Genomic DNA, 16,121 nt, shown 5'->3' on the forward strand with positions numbered 1-16,121 from the left:
ATGATCCTCCATCTCTATTGGACTCACAGGCTTTGGCTCAATAGGCTGCAGCGACGTCAAGGCCGCCGCTCACCTCCTGTCTCTTATCTGTTGAGGGTGCACTGTGTGATTTTTAATTTGCTGGAAATGGATTTGTTACCAGTAGCAAGAGAGTTTTGCATGCTCAGACAGCTGAAAAGAACAGTTCAGTTGTTGCAGTTTGGCTGTAAGAATGCAGGGATAATTCCACAGCAGTATGCTTGAATGTGAGAGCATGGTCTTCTCTCGTTGTCTGACAGCTCCAGTATTACCCTGCAGTGTTTTGGAGGAGCCGTGCAGTGTTCTATAGACAGGACGGCCCTGCAGTCATTCGCTGTGTTCACACTTGTGGGAACTAAAGCTCCAGATCACATTTTAATCTTCCTTTTACATCGATAGTTTGAGCACTGGACCAGAGGGCAGATTGAACACATTTCATATAAAGATAACACTTCATTTTAAATGCATATCAGGTTTTATTAATATGTTGTATAGACGTAGAAACAACATTCTTAAATGGAAGGGTGTGGGAAAGAGTTGACACCGTTTTTTTTGCCACATCACACTGAACATGTAAGATTTTGTATGTTGTTTTTTTAATCGATCCGTCAGGCTGATCTTTGAGCCCGTGAAGAGAGCAATAACGCCGCCGTTCAGCTCAAGCAGCGCAAAACCCCACGAGTGTGAACACAGCCAGAGGCTCCAGCTTCCTCCCCCCTCCCTCACAGCCAGGACAGAGCTTAGCTGAGATGCTGGCGATGAAGCGACATTCGGTCCTCTTCCTCTTCCTCCTCCTCCTCCTCCTCTTCCTCACTGCCCATCTCTTATTCATGGAGCGTCTCACCTCGCACGTCAGCGCTCATGTTTCATGTCTCCACATTCCAGCTCGCTCTTGGCCGTAACGTGAGCCGATGTGCGACCGGCCTCCAGCGACGGCTCGTGATTTTGAGGTCTTCATCTCGGCTATCAGCTATTATCCGCATGTCCTCCATTATTTACCACCACGTCTCATTTCATTCCATACAGGGAATCTCTCGTGAGCTTCTCTCCCAGAGGAAATCAGAAACATCCACATTTGCCTTATTTAGTCGTGCGGTCCGACGTCGGCCCTTCTTTTACTGAGAGCAAACAAACAGTGCTTGGAGCTGCCAGCCGGGCGAACGTTAACGCCGATACATTCCTGAGAAGCTTCTGAAGCTACTGTGACAGCATTCCCCCCCCCCCCCCCCCCCCCCCCCCCCCCCCCCCCCCGTTTCGTCCCGATTCACCTGCTGCTCCGGGACCGACCTGTTGTTCGAGAGCAGCCGCAGTCCGAGCACCTCGCCACGCTGTGCACTGTGTTTCTGGAAATGTATGTAATCTTAAAGAGACAGTATTTCTTTTGTGAGGTTCCTTTTTGAGTCACAAAAGGAATCCGAGTTTCTTTTCTTTCCTTTCCGTTCTCATTTTTTCCTCCTTTTGTTGTTTTTCTGCCGTGATCTGTGATTCTGCAGCATGAATTTATCACGCGTGGCTCTACGGTCTGGCTCGCCGAGAACATAGTGAAGTTAGTATTACCCTTCCTGCCTTGCTTTTTGCTGCAGTGTGCCTGCCTTCTCAATTTGTGAAATTGACAAGAACGTAATACAAAATAACCATTTTATGCATAACAGTATTGCAAGTTGTTTTTACCGAACGGAAAAATGTATACAGATAGATTTAATAGTGTATTTTTCTTACAGGAATATGAACTCTTATTTTGAGACTAGAACGGCTCCTTGATCTTGCTGCGATTTGCCAACAATGTAAAATAAATGTAGCCTCCAGTATTCAGTAAGATGACGGTATTTCGGGTTTATTTACCGACCTGTGAAGCGATCGTGAGAGTTTGTGCTCGTTAGCCTGCTTTGATCAAACAATCACTGTAGCAAGAGGAAAAGGATACTGTCTCTTTAAATCTGTTCCTGCGTCTGTGATTGGAGGTGATTGATGCCAGGTGTGAGGACGGCCCTCCCCTTGTTTTCTGTAACCCTTTGAGAGCTTGAATGAGATCGTTAGAGATGACTCTTTGATTTGTTTTTTTCCTTGAAATTGACGTCCTGCGTTAAAGACGGCGGCCTCCTCTCCGCTCCTTAAAGCCTGGTTTTACACGACGAGCTCTGATTAACGTTCAGACGCTCGGCCAGTCGCCCCCCTCAGGTCCTCAAAGGGTTAAAGCTTCCTGCCTTTTCTTTGGATTATCTTTTCAACCTGGCTTTTCCAAGTGTGCTGTATTCAAATCTTTTTTTTTTTTTTTTTCCAAAAAAATCACCTGTTGCTTCAAATCCTAACAGCAAAACAAAGTCTGTTACCCTCCCAGATTTACCTATTCTAGTCTGTGAATGTGCCTTCTCATTCTGGTTTCTGCTTCAATCCCTCAGATTACCTTTGTTTGAACTCTTCTCGCTGTTTGTTTTCTTCCTTTTACTTCCTGCCTCTGCATGCCCTTGTACTCTAAATGACTGAAACCTACTTTTACAAGTGTTAGTTTGACAAACCTCTTGTAACGATAGAGCTCTTTCACAGTACTTTGTGACCTTTCTCTCTTTCTCTCTACTCATGTTGTCGTAATAAATATAACTGTTGGTATTGCTGAAACGCGTACCGTCTTATTTTCTCCTCTTCCTTCTTCGTGAGGCGTAACGTGGTCGAACACTACTTCCTTGTCAATTTCACAAATTGCTTTTTTGTATCAGAGGGTTCTGTCACGCAAAAACTAGGAGGGGTCCAGCCAGGTGGATGTGTGTGTGTGTTTGTGAGCGTGTGAGGGCCATCCCGGCGCCGCGGCGTTGACGAATGCGTGCGAGGCGTGAAGCTGTCGCTCGGTATCAGTCATGAAGAAAGTGATCAAACCACAAAAGAAGAAGCGGAGCAGACGCGCTGACAGCAAAGATCTTTTATTGATGCCGTTCGAGCGACCGCCCCGAGACAAAGCCCTTCAGGTTGCATTTAGTATAAAGAGATCAGCGGCGATTATTGTTAGCGACGCTGTTTGTCAGAGCGGCGAGCAGCCGGCGTTTTCGAGCAGCCGGCCAAGAGGAATCGCGCTCGGAAAAAGAGGCAGAGTTTGAGTTTCAGCGGCATAAACATAATTCACCTCAGACAGAAAAACAGAAAAACAAGATAATTTATAAAGCTGAGCGCGCGGGAGGGAGGATGAATTACTTCAATATAGTGGGTGGGTTTTACTGTCGGTGCCAGAAATGTGCCGAGATTCAAAGCGCACACTTGGAGGTGGACTGCAAGATTTGTCTCCACGCCCTCAAAAGGCCCATTTCTCACACCGTTATTTATCTACAGATCTCGAAGCCAGAGAGAAAGTTCCTGTGGCCGTCCGCAGCGGTGGGTGATCGGCCCTGGAGTAATGGGACGGTGTCTCTTCTGGAGTGTTTTACCTCCATCTGTCATCAGAACCGGAGTCTGGAGTTGTTCCAGATGTAATGAACGTTCAGACTTTCACGCTGGGCTTCCTCTTCTGACGGTTTGTCTCATTACGACGATACATGTTGATGTATTGTTGAAAAACCGATCAGAAGATAGAAGTAGCAGATCAAATCAGATGACTCCAAAACACAGCAGCTGATGTGACTTTAGGAAAGTCTGTCTTTGAATTGGCTGAACGTAGTGGGCGGGGTTTATTTTGGATCGGCGAGGTGGGAGGAACGTTTCAACACTGTTGAGGTGAAAAGTCTGTCTGATATGAGACATTTAAAATGTAAACTAGAGAGGGTTTCTTTTGTCATCCAGGTGATGTTAGTAACGTTCACCTAAATGAGGTAAAGACTCTGATATCCGAGGCTTATTCAGGGGTCTCGGCACAGACGGAGGGTTTTGTTGTATCTGCACAGATAATTTTAAGATTCTTGCCTCCATTTGAGTGAAATGAAGCGTGGATTCTCACAAGATTGAAAAATGCCACAAATGGCTTTTTCTCTACTATTTGGTGTCAGAGCGACACTGATAAAACCTTCCAGTGATCGTTTCCCGGGTGAAACCTTCAGCTACACTCTCCACAGAAAGGCGGGTCATTTTCTGTTTCTGTGTTAAAGGTGCAGTCAGTAAGTTCAGCCTTCATGCTTTAAGGTGAGAGAAGTCAGAGAGACGAGGGCAGCGAGCGTCCAGCCCGGGCTCCTCAGCGTCCCGGCGTGTCTTCGATTCCCAGGAACCTCTGGCATGTCTGTGTTGTCTTTACAGAAGGAGACGACATGAAATTTGACCCGTTCGGGACGTCGGCCCTCAGCACCCTGGCCAGCTACGACTGGTCGGAGCGGGAGGAGGGCGTGGCCGGCGAGGTCAGGAGGCCGCAGGGCCCGGACGCCGCGTCGCTGCCATCGCTGGCGCCGGCGCAGAGGAAGGAGCTGACCTTTGGCAGCAGCGAGAACGTCGCCGGCGGCCCTGCGGCAAAGACCAGCGGCTCCCTCCCCGCCGCCGACGCCCCGCCTGCCCGTGGCTTCGAAGCCTTCGCCGACTTTGGCTCCGGTCACCGGGGCGGCGGCGGGGACGACGAGGACGACTTTGGAGACTTTGCGAGTACCGTGTCTGAGAAGTCCGACTCTCCCGCCGCCGCCGCCGAGGCGGGCTCGGAGGGGAACCAGAGCGAAGCGCCGGACGACTTCGGCGCCTTCCAGGGCGACAAGCCCAAATTTGAGAAGTCTGACTTCCTGAAAGCCAGCGCGCAGGCCAAAGTCAAGTCCAGCGAGGAGATGATCAAGAACGAGCTGGCGACCTTTGACCTGTCCGTTCAAGGTGAGTGGATGTGAGGATCGGCTACATGTGGTCGCGCCTCACAGATCCGTTAGCTTTGATTATCATGTCTAGACGTGGAGCATCAACCTCAAATATTAACATCTAATGGCTTTCAGTGACGATCAGTTCTTATGATGCTTCTGTTTTTAATTTCTAGAACAGCATCAGTCAAGTTTTATCCGTCTTCAAGCATTAAAGACGTCGTGAATCAACCGTAATGATTCACGGTCTGCAGCAGGGATAAGGAACAAGAGTTAGAAAAGCAACGCATTCATTCGTCTGTGGCGTGTTGGAAAAACGATCCAAAACACAGAAAAATAAAAATGTCCTTTGAAGAGCGACATTTTCATGCTTATACTTTTTCAAAATCTGCTCATTTATCTGCTTTAGTCTGAACAGGGGAGTCGGAGCGGTGCTGCTAGCTCTCAGATTAAACGTATCTCTGGTGTGGAGCATGTAGAACCTCTGCAGGCCGCTGCAGTCCCAGTAGAGATCATTTAGTGTCGTCATAATCAGCTCCTTTCCTACAAACGAGCCCATCCTCTCATTTCAATTTCAGCAATGAAAAGCCAACAGTCAGAACTACGAGCTTCTTGCCTCCACCTCCCCAACACACACACACACACACACACACACACACACACACACACACACACACGCTGCTCTCCCATCAGATGTGTAATAAGTCTGTCAGACATTAGATGGTGGTGTTGAGATGACGGCTCTGCTTTAGTGACACTCTCCGCCGAGATGGATTGACGGCGGCTCGCCAATCCATGAGCAGAAATTAACCATATCCACAGAAAGGCCGTTCGCTTTTAGACGGCCGTTTGCCGCCGTGGCGGCGGCGGCGTTTCACAAATAATTTACGGCTGGTAGGAACCCCACAGACTGCTGGGCCTCGCCGGCTGTAATGTGATCACGGTGGGGCTTTGAGGTGGCTGCGCGGAGTGTGACGCACATCTCTGCAGGTGGTGGAGTGTGTGTGTGTGTGTGTGTGTGGATTACCTGTCTGAGTGACCGCCACACAAACGGCGCCGCCAGCAGCCAGCCGCGCTGGAACAGGCGGTCGGGGCTTAGCGTGTTTGCTGGGCTCCTTTGCCAGGATTTGTCCGTCTGTGAGTCTGGATGAATAATTCATGCCTGCACATTTCAGCCCCTGTTCTGTTTGTAATCATTGTTTGTCACAAATTAAGTATTTACTCCGGCCGTCCTCGTCTGGGTGGAACCCGCGGCGGCGGAGCGGAGGCATAATGGGAGCAAATAAACGGGCGCTCGTCTGAGAGCGAGCCGATTTAAAGGCGTTGGTCTCCGTCCCGCTGCAGGCTCGCACAAACGCAGCCACAGCCTGGGCGAGAAGGAGATCGGGCGCTCGCCGCCGTCCCCGGCCCCGGAGCAGCCCTTCAGAGACCGATCCAACACCCTGAGCGAGAAGCCCGCCCTGCCCGTCATCAGGGACAAGTACAAGGACCTGACGGGAGAGGTGGAGGTGAGGGGAGGAGGAAATGTTTTTTCTGCATTCCGCCTTTGTGCCGGTTCGAGATAACCTCCGCTGTGTCGTTGCAGGAGAGCGAGCGCTACGCTTACGAGTGGCAGAGGTGCCTGGAAAGCGCTCTGGAGGTTGGTGTTTATTTGCATCCTGTGTTTGACCGCATCCCACGGCGAGGCTTAACGCCGGGAAGCCTCTGGAGACGTGAAGTAAAGCAATTAAAACAGGCTAAAAGGCAACGGAATGTTCCTCAGCCGGCAGCTTCCTTATCGCACACGTCTGGCACGAGTGAGAGGAGCCTGAACCGGCCGTCTTCAGCACCGCCGACACATTAGGAAAACGTTAAATGAATTCAGATTCCAAACAGTGACGCGAGCTTTCACAAAAAGAAGAATGGGCGAAGTCTGTTAATCGTTACGAGTGTGACGTAAACCTGAGGTCAGCTGAGTGAAGCCCGCTTCTAATCCCGTCTCTCCACACGAAGGTCATCACTAAAGCCAACAACACCCTGAACGGCATCAGCAGCTCGTCCGTCTGCACCGAGGTCATCCAGTCCGCCCAGGGCATGGAGTACCTGCTGGGTGAGGACACACACACACACACACACACACACACTCTGTCACAGCGTAAACACACCGGGGGGGCATCGTTTATCAAGCCATGTGTATGGAGAGCTCTGAAAACACGCAGCTTCAGCAGGAAACTCATCACATCAGTGAAAGTTCTGCTCAAACACAGGAACATTAAAGTGCTGAGTTTGGGACGTTCGGTTCTGAACCACCTGTTAGGAGGAGTCCAACGTGAAGGAGAATAAATCCTCAGTGAATCGAGGCACGGACGCAGGTAAGAGGGTGATTAAAAACCACGTTAAAGCAAGTCTGGGGAAATGGGTTTTATTAAGTGATGAGCAGCTTTGTCGGCTCAGGAAGGTTGTTCCAAAGTCGGCGTGCGCTCCCTTCCAGCAGAGTGACGGGGAGGCGAGCGCAGCGTCGCCAGGACCGCCGTGATCCGAGTTTGAGCGCAAATGACCAGAGAAGTCTGCAGCAGCAGGAATCGTAGAGAAATAAAGAGGGCAGCCGCGGGAGGCGGGCGGTCCGCCTCGTCCATATCACCCGTGGATGAACAGAATTGCTTCAGTAATTGGCGAGACGTCCCCGAAGGGGCCGCGGAGCGCAGGGGGGAAGGGGAGACTCTGAAATCGATATTTTCAGAGGATGCAGCGGCGTGACGGTAAGAGAGGCTCGCCGTTTGTTGACCGGGAGCGAGTGGATGAAGCGGAGCTCCGCTGATCGGCCCGGCTTTCTCTCATGGCCTCTTCAGCCTCCATCCAGTCTGCAGCCGCATCTTTTATTGAACAATTTCATCACTGAGTATCGAACAAGAATTTCAATCCACAGCGTCTGAGTTACTTGGATGAGTTGCACCCAGTGTTATTTCAAAATGATTATTTTAGATCTCCACGACAGTGGAGCTGATGCTATTGTTATTTTTAAACTGATACATTCTTATTTTTTCATTTTATTCAGCTAGTTTAAATAAAATGTATTATAAATAAGTAAAATCCTGAAACTGGAACCTGTGGTCGGCTTTGGAAAATATTGTTGAATTTTATTTTCTTTTTTAACATTTCTGCTTGCAGAGAAGCCGACAAACACACTGAAACAGCTCAGGGCAATTCAGTGTCACCAGTTAGAAGCCTGTGTAAAGCAGGGAATGCACACCGACAGAGGGAGAACATGCAAACTCCGCAGAGAATGAGCTTCAGCCTTTTCGTTGTAAGCAGTGACGGTTTTGAGGGATTGCAGAAAGCCGGTGATAAATGAGGCCCCTGGAGTGGCTGAGCAGGAGCCTGTTACAGCAGGGTGTGTGTGTGTGTGTGTGTGTGTGTGTGTGTCAGAGAACACACTCTGGATGAGCTGTGGTTTGATGGCTTATCTCCGGCCGGTCTGACAGGGTCCTGCTCCCTGATTGGATTCCTCTGCCTTTAACGAGGTGTGAGTGGCGGGGAGCGCACACCATGTGTGTGTGTGTGTGTGTGTGTGTGTGTGTCTATGAGCGGAAGCGCAGCAGCGGGAGCGGCGGAGTGTGTTTATTGTGGCGTGTTTTGTGCCCCCAGGCGTGGTGGAGGTGTACCGGGTGACCCGGCGGGTGGAGCTGGGCATCAAGGCCACGGCGGTTTGCTCCGAGAAGCTGCAGCAGCTGCTGAAGGACATCAGCCGCGTGTGGAACAACCTCATCGGCTTCATGTCGCTGGCCAAGCTCGCCGTAAGACACACACACACACACACACACACACATCTCCGTCTACCTCCGCCGGTCCGGACGGGGCCCCCTCCTCGCCGCCGGCGGTCTGGGGTCTCAGAGCAGGACTCCGGTCTCTCCGCAGCCTGACGATTCCTCCCTGGACTTCTCCTCCTGCATCCTGAGGCACGGCATCAAGAACGCCAAGGAGCTGGCCTGTGGAGTGTGTCTGCTCAACGTGGACGCTCGCAGCAAGGTTGGCACGCACACACACACGCTCACTCAAACTAAATGTTTACAGATGTAGCGTCTGTACAGAAGAACATCTGACGTTCCTTTGACTTTGAAACGTTCTTGCAGAGAAAAGAAGAAAGCAAACTGGGACGTCTGTTGAAACGAGTATGAGACATTATTCTCCTGTCGTCTGCTCTGGTTCCTCCGGGGGTGTCGGGGTGACGAGCCCCGCAGGGGGCCACAGTGACGGGATCCAGGTCGATCCGCCGCTCCTCTCTCACAGCCCACCACCACGTATTTAAAGGAAAAAAAAAAAAAAAACCCATCAGCTAAGCCCTCGACAGCCCGCTCTGCGCCGGTGAGTCTCGGCGCTCGGCGAACGAGCCGAATGAAACACAACAGGAGCTGGAGTGTTTTGATCCGTCAGGGTTCATTTCCGGCCGTCACACTCCTGAGATAAGTGAGAGAGAGAGAGCAGGTGGTCACTCTGGTCCCCCGGGGTGGGTTTCTCACTCTGGGATTGGTTCTTCAAGGTCACAGGGGTCACTGCTTGGTCCTGGGAAAGGCTTCATTCTCTGTTCTGTCACCGTGTTGAGGTCGCCGCTCACCTCGCCACTTCTCCACTAACAACCTCGGGTGCTTCTGATAAGTGTCGCTGCTCGCTCTCCGTCTTGCCTGCGGTGGCTGTTCTCCGGCGGCGGCGGCGGTGTGGACGGTTCCTCGCCGCCCCTCTGCCAGAGCCAGATGGATTTTTCAGGAGACTCGGCTGACTGAGAGTCATCAGGGCTGCGAGCAGATGTGGCTTCCATATTAGTCATGAGCAGGGAGCACGGCGGATAATAGAGCTGCACGCACACACACACACACACACACACACACACACACACTCACTCTGGCGTGCACGCCGGAATTAATGTGCTTTTATTTTGTCTCCGTGCCACGAGCGTGAGATTAATAACCCATCTTTTAATTACATTTTTGGCGAAGCCACAGTAAGACCGCCTGAAAGCGGAGCGGAGCGCCGCCCCCCCTCCCGGGATGATGGAGCTAGAGCGGAGCGTCCGCCGCCGCCGCCGCCGCCGCTGATTGTTGCATTGTCCTGTCGTGAAGAGGTGCCGGTTTGTTTCCCGTCCAGAGCTGCAGGGAGGCGGAGGTGTGGAGGAAATGTGAGAAAACACTCGAATGTTAGTCCTTCCAGAGATCGTGGAAATATTTGATGTCCCACTTTGTGCCGGGCGGTCCGAGCGTCTCAGCTGGGCGGAGCGGGGCCGGCTGGGTGGAGCGGGGCCGGGCGGAGCGGGGCCGGGCGGAGCAGGGCCGGGCGGAGCGGGGCCGGGTGGAGCGGGGCCGGCTGGGTGGAGCGGGGCTGGGCGGAGCGGGGCTGGCACTCCCAGACAAAGTTCCTCCCAGAGTGATACTTCTCAGCTAATGATGCTCCTCCGCTTAACCATAAATGCTAATTCTGCCAATTACAGGGAGAGGCAGTGGAAAGGAGTTTAACTTGAATAATTTAGCATTTCTGCCTATTTATATTAATGCAGGTTTCTGAAGTGCCTGGAGGATTTAGATTTATGATGAACTCCTCCACAGCCGTTGAGCGAAGCTCTCCGGCTGCTTTTCCACGTGTAAGTCTGTTGTTCGGTTCCACATCTTTCTCAAACTTATCCTGTTTAAATGTTTGCAGAGGAAATTAATGATGATGTGAGAGCTGAAGTATTTTAAATCTGCACTTTTTTTACCATCTCACCTTGAAAAGAGGTTTTCATCTGGATCTGAATCTTACAGTCAGTCAGTCATAAATTAACTCGCTGTTTTTTTTTTTTTTCATTACTTCAGTTATTGTTAAGTGCATATTGAGAATAAGACTGGAGCTTTCCTGCCATGCTGGGCGAGCCGGCGATGGTTTGTTGCTCCTCTAAGTGGAGAAACATCCACAGATGAACCCGTTTTTATTTGCAGCTTCTTTATTGTAGCAGAGGTGAACTGAAGACGTTACCATGGAGAGGAGGAATAAAAACATTTTAACATTAATTTGCAGCTTCAGAGAACTTCAGTATGAATTATAAATTACCAGCCAGCTCTTCGTTTCAGCAGTCCCCATCTATTCTTTATTTCTTTCACTGACAAGAGTGAAAACGTAATAAAGATCAGAGCAGGGAGGAAACTAACAATTATTTTTTATTATGGATCCGATCGCTTAATTCACATTTTCACAAAGATTTTCTTTGCTCCGAGGGCCCTCGTGGCTTAGCGTTTTTCATGTTTTCACCCTCATGTTTGCTGGAGTCCTCGCACCAGCACGGCAGGTCGGAGGTCACCCGCCCTCTCTTGTTTGGCAGCAGGGCCCCGTCACACTCGGTCTGGGTTTTGTTGTTGTGCAGTCGGACGGCGGCCCGGTTTGAACCCCTGACCTTTCCGCCGAGCTGTAAAGGTCAGGTGAATTAGTCGGGTTTTATCCGACAACCTGGGCTCCCGAGCATGAGCGCAGCCTCCCGTTAAGTTTGTGGAAACAAGTCGGCCGGGGCAGGAAACGGGTGTGTGTGTGAGTGTGTGTGAGTGTGTGTGAGTGTGTGTGAGTGTGTGTGAGTGTGTGTGTGTCGTCCAGCCCAGAGTGTGTGCTGCGCTCAGGCAGGTGAGACGCTCTGCCTCGATGGCGAGTCTCCGCTGCTTCAGGTTGATTTCGTCTCTTCCTGCTTTCTGCATGCGTCTCCTCTGCTGAGTGGGAGGCGATGATTCACCACATGACTCACTCCTCTCACTCCTCTCCTCTCCGGCTCCGTTATTTCACCAGGGATTCAAACTCCTAAGCTGCACATCACACACATTATCTTCCTGATTGCACGCGCGGCGACGCAGCTGCGGCCCCCATGGAAACCCAAGCGAGCATGGCGGCGTGCATGGCGGTGTGCATGGCGGTGTGCATGGCGGTGTGCATGGCGGCGTGCGTGGCGGCGTGCGCCCGCTCGGTGAGCAGCTTCGGTTCAGAGGACTCAGAGGCTGCAGATCACGCGTCGCTCCAGAGTCTGGCTGACTGATGCTCTCTTCCTCTGCAGCTCAGTGCAGGAAGCGCCGCAGGTTCGCTTCCGGAGCTTGTTGAGCGGAGTCGGGTTGAGTCGAAGGCTCGGAGCTCTGCAGTACTTGATTTCCCTCCTCTTCTGGGAACAAACCTTTAAGATGTTGGTTTTATTGGAAAAGAGGCTGCGAGTCATTGACCTGGTGGAGGAGTTATGTTCCAGAGGAGGCAGAGCAACAATTTAGCAAAACGAAATCCAGCAAAATCATTCGTTATAGATTTCAATCCATTTCTAGACTGGCAACAGACTCGTTCAGCTGTTGTAGCACCACCTCACTGATTTATCTCTGTTTTTTTCTTTTAATTTTCTGGAAATTTCCCTCCATAAAAAGCTGCAGACATGGGTTTATTTGTTTTCGACACGCAGGCTCAGGACAACATGCCTCCAGATCTTCACGCTGCGATGAGCTGATTGAGATAAATCAGCATCGCGTGACGATAGCTTCAGCTTTATGAAGCGTTGGCGGCACGCGGCTCCTCGCTTTACTGTAACCCCTGCTTCTCGGCACTCAGCCGGCCGGTTCCGATCACTGCAGCTCCTGCCTGTAGGCGTTGGGTTCCTCCGGAGCTGGCAGCCTCCACATCCTGCTCCTGCTAGAATTTACTTCAGGGTCACCGACATGACAGACGAACCCGGAACTGGAAAGAATAAGGCATGAATAAAGCTGAGTCATCCTCTAAATGAGCAGCGGTGGTGCTGCAGGCTGTTTGGACTCAGTGAAGTCTGGAGATTTAGGACCTGAAGTGGTCTTAATGTTCTGGCTGAAAGCTGATGGATGTTTACTTCAGATGTGAGCAGAGTCGCTGCTCCTGTTTGAGCCACTGTCAGTGCTGCTGTTTGGGATAACGAGGTGTGTGTGTGTTTGCGTTTGGCTCGTGGGTTACGGCAGAGCGGCTCCTGCAGCCTGACCCTTGACCTCTGCCCTCTGCCCTCTCGCCCCGCCAGGCCTTCAACTCGGAGACGGACAACTTCAAGCTGCTGTACGGCGGCCACCAGTACCACGCCAGCTGTGCCAACTTCTGGATCAACTGTGTGGAGCCCAAACCTCCGGGACTCATCCTGCCCGACCTGCTGTGAGCCGCCCAGAGGGGCCGGACCCCCCCCCCCCCCGATCTGCCCCCCCTCCCCCCTGTCTTTATCCCCTCAAACTGCCAGGCCCGCTGTGGAGCTCATCTGACTTTTTCATGAATGATTTTCTACCGATGACCACTGCAGACGTCCGCCAGTCTTTCCTAACTCTCACTCTTAACTCAGTCCTATTTATTATCTGTGCAATATGATTGAAGACACTGGCAGAGGCCGTCTGTGAACACCCGACCGCCCCGCGCAGCTTTGCTTAACTTTGAACTTTATTTATGAGTGCGTTTGTCGGCACGCTGTTCCACTGTTGTACTTGAATCATGTCTGAAACCGAGGCTGTGGAGGTTTTTATCATGTCTGAAGATCTTCAGCATCTCTCTCTCTCTCTCTCTCTCTCTCTCTCTCTCTCTCTCTCTCTCTCTCTCTCTCTCTCTCTCTCTCTATTGTGTTGATTGAACTGCTTTGAATGTGTGTTTGCACTGTTTGGAGGAAGCCTCGGCGCCTCTCCGGGTGTGTGAAGTGTTTTCTTGGCGTTTGGAGGCGGCCCCGTGTCGGACCGGGGGACTTGAAGGGAACCGTAGTTTTTCTCTCCCTGTGTTTTGTGCTGAGCTGAAGGTCTTGATGAAGTTATCTCTGAACTGAAACTGCAGCGTCTTCTGTATATTACAGTGTCCTGCTGGAGCCTTGTCCTTACCACCAACTGCAATGTGAACTTACTGTAAATAAATGAGTGTAAAGCTCCTCTGTTTATTGTCTTCCTCTCATTTCAAGGTGCTTCACCCTTTGTTCTTGCTGCTGGATTTGGTTTTTATTTTCTAGACAGTCCAGCAGTACATCGATCCTACGTTTCTCTCGTATTGTTATTTAACCGAAGTGTCTTTTTGATCTTCTCCTTTCAATCGTGTGAACGCCGCCGCTCACTCTCCCTCCGTCATTTCACTCAATAATGTAGTTTCTCTGGGGCCGGAGAGGCCTCGTCTCCATCACTTTGCGACAAAATGGGATGAATTCTCCTGGGAGGAGGCCCGGCGGGCCGTCGCTGGAAGCCCGTCTCATTACCCCGCTGGCGCCCGTCAGGTGTGTTCTCCAACATCCATTCCGTCATCTCTCGCCGCTCGCTCATTTATTTCCCGCGGAAAATGAATTCCTCTCCTCTCACGCTGAACACCGGGATTACAGAAAATTACAAACGCTGAAATCAATTACTGGAGGAGTAATTTGGAACACATGGTTCCGCCTCCTGTCTGAACCCATCGCTCTGAAGGAGCCTCCAGATTAAAACGCCGCCGCTGCTGTTTGCTATTTCGTGTGTGCGGTCGGAGCCGTTAGTGAGCGGGAGCCGCTGACGGCTCGCCTCCTTTCTCCTCCTCAACAGAGCCGCTTTACTTACCTCCGACAACATTTCCATTTCTCATGTTGAGAGAATTAAACCGCGGTCACAGCTGAAGAGGAGTGTAAAAACATGAGCTGTCCGCAGTCCTTCATGAATAATTTAACACTGAATCTGGATCTTTGAGGTACAAAGGAATATTTTACCTTTAAAGATCCTTCCCTCCTCAAACAACACATCTAATTTAGAAATGACACAGAGTGTAAAATAGTCCATCACCGCAGTTTCCATGAGTCTGATGCAGGTGAACCGCTGAACTCCGACAGGTGGAGGTGGAGGACGGGCCTGAGGCTTCTGGCATTTACATACCATCTGATCCGTTCTCCATCCTGATCTTCAACCAGCAGCACTCTGAACCCACCCACGTCGGAAATCTCATCTCGTTATATTCCTGAACAGAGTCACAGTTCATCGGACTTCAGGCTGAAACGAGGATCATCATGATCCACAGGAGGCGAGAAGCAGGAAAATCGTGTTTCAGCACCGTAGAGAAACAGGCGTGGAGCTGAAGTCCACACACGAGGAGAAGCTCCTCTGCTAATGAAGCTCAAAATAAGAAGCATGTAGTGGAGTGTTCACCTCCATAGACAAGGAATATCCGCTGTCTCCTGTGGAGTTTTTCATAAATTAGTTTCAGAGCTTTAATTCAAACTGAGCAGGCTTTCATATTTTCCTTTCTGTTGATTTTGACAGATTTTTTTAATGTTCTTTTTGACAGGCTGTGAAGTGATAATGTGATTTAGACGGAGGTTCTATGAAAAGAGACGATTTAAACTAAAGTCAAACATTTTTAAAGCAGACACACACTGGGTAGGATATATTCTTAAAACATAAATCACTTTAAACAAGGGGGCCGATCACTGGTCAGTCAGGTGCATTTGTGGGATGAGCATCAGAGCATCAGTCCATTTGTTAGGCGTGTTGGAGGATCGAGTCCTGAATAATGAAGACATATCGGCCACTTCTCATGTGTTTACTGAGTGAAGAGGAGGATGAACGGCGGCGGACTGACTCCGCCTCCATCAGCCTGCACACACACACACACACACACACACACACTGCACCGCCCAGCTGGTCCCACATGTTCAGTGAGTCCTTCAATCCTCTGCACTCCTAAATCCCAGAGGTAGAACACACCCTCCTCATCCCACAAATGCACGGTCCTCACAGCATGCCGCTGTTTAATACCAGCAGGAAACAAGCCGGCCCTGCTTCCTTCCTCGCTGGACGTCTTTCCTTCTGGACGGTTGTTCCTTCACGCTCATCTGCTCTGACAGTTATCAGGAAGCGGTGGAAGCCGAGCGCTTCAGTCCATTTGCGACGCCTCGGTCCGTCCAATAACAGCCTGGAGGCCGGCGTTCGTCCCTCCGTCGGCCCAGACGGCCAGCACAGATTGAGAGCAGCGTCACGGCTGGCGGCTCCGCCGCCGCGGCCCGTCCATCAGCCAGTGTGGACGGCTGCGGCTGGAGGACGAGGGACGGATGAGTCACGGCTACGTTCAGCTGCTCCCTCCTCCCGCCGTGACCCTCCGGATGACCCCTCTCTCGCTCTCTCTCCGTCTTCTTTATGGAAGCGCTTCAGCCCTGCGTTACACGAAGCACTAACAGCCTTTCGGTCTGCCTCGTGGGAAAATGATGAAGGTTTCCAAAAGCTGCTGGCAGCCGAGGACGCAGCAGCCTCCATGTGGCGGCTCCCTTAATGTCTGCAACCGTTCTGACGGAAACATGAATACTTTGAGTCACGTCCAACAGTTAAAGCATATGTTGCTGGGCGGCTGAATTGCGCTGTCAAATTACAGCTATAACAGCGGCGGCGGGCCTGAAATGGAAGC

General features: G+C 51.2%; 1 protein-coding gene across 5 annotated transcripts in view; it reads left to right on the forward strand.

Moving 5' to 3' along the window:
- synrg (synergin, gamma) overlaps window positions 1-13,648 on the forward strand; it is a 34,252-nt gene extending 20,604 nt beyond the window's left edge. For 4 of the 5 annotated variants that reach the window (XM_030108175.1, XM_030108176.1, XM_030108178.1 and 1 more), the window contains 8 exons: window positions 4,231-4,782; window positions 6,108-6,271; window positions 6,349-6,402; window positions 6,756-6,852; window positions 8,388-8,536; window positions 8,658-8,768; window positions 8,873-8,911; window positions 12,766-13,648. In XM_030108175.1, the coding sequence (XP_029964035.1) occupies window positions 4,231-4,782; window positions 6,108-6,271; window positions 6,349-6,402; window positions 6,756-6,852; window positions 8,388-8,536; window positions 8,658-8,768; window positions 8,873-8,911; window positions 12,766-12,897 (1,298 nt within the window). In that variant the 3' untranslated portion in view covers window positions 12,898-13,648. The remainder of the gene's footprint in view (window positions 1-4,230; window positions 4,783-6,107; window positions 6,272-6,348; window positions 6,403-6,755; window positions 6,853-8,387; window positions 8,537-8,657; window positions 8,769-8,872; window positions 8,912-12,765) is intronic. The other variant, XM_030108177.1, reaches the window with a different exon arrangement.
- The last annotated feature ends 2,473 nt before the right edge of the window (window positions 13,649-16,121 follow it).

This window comes from Salarias fasciatus, chromosome 14 (assembly GCF_902148845.1).
Source record: "Salarias fasciatus chromosome 14, fSalaFa1.1, whole genome shotgun sequence".
NCBI lineage: Eukaryota > Metazoa > Chordata > Actinopteri > Blenniiformes > Blenniidae > Salarias > Salarias fasciatus.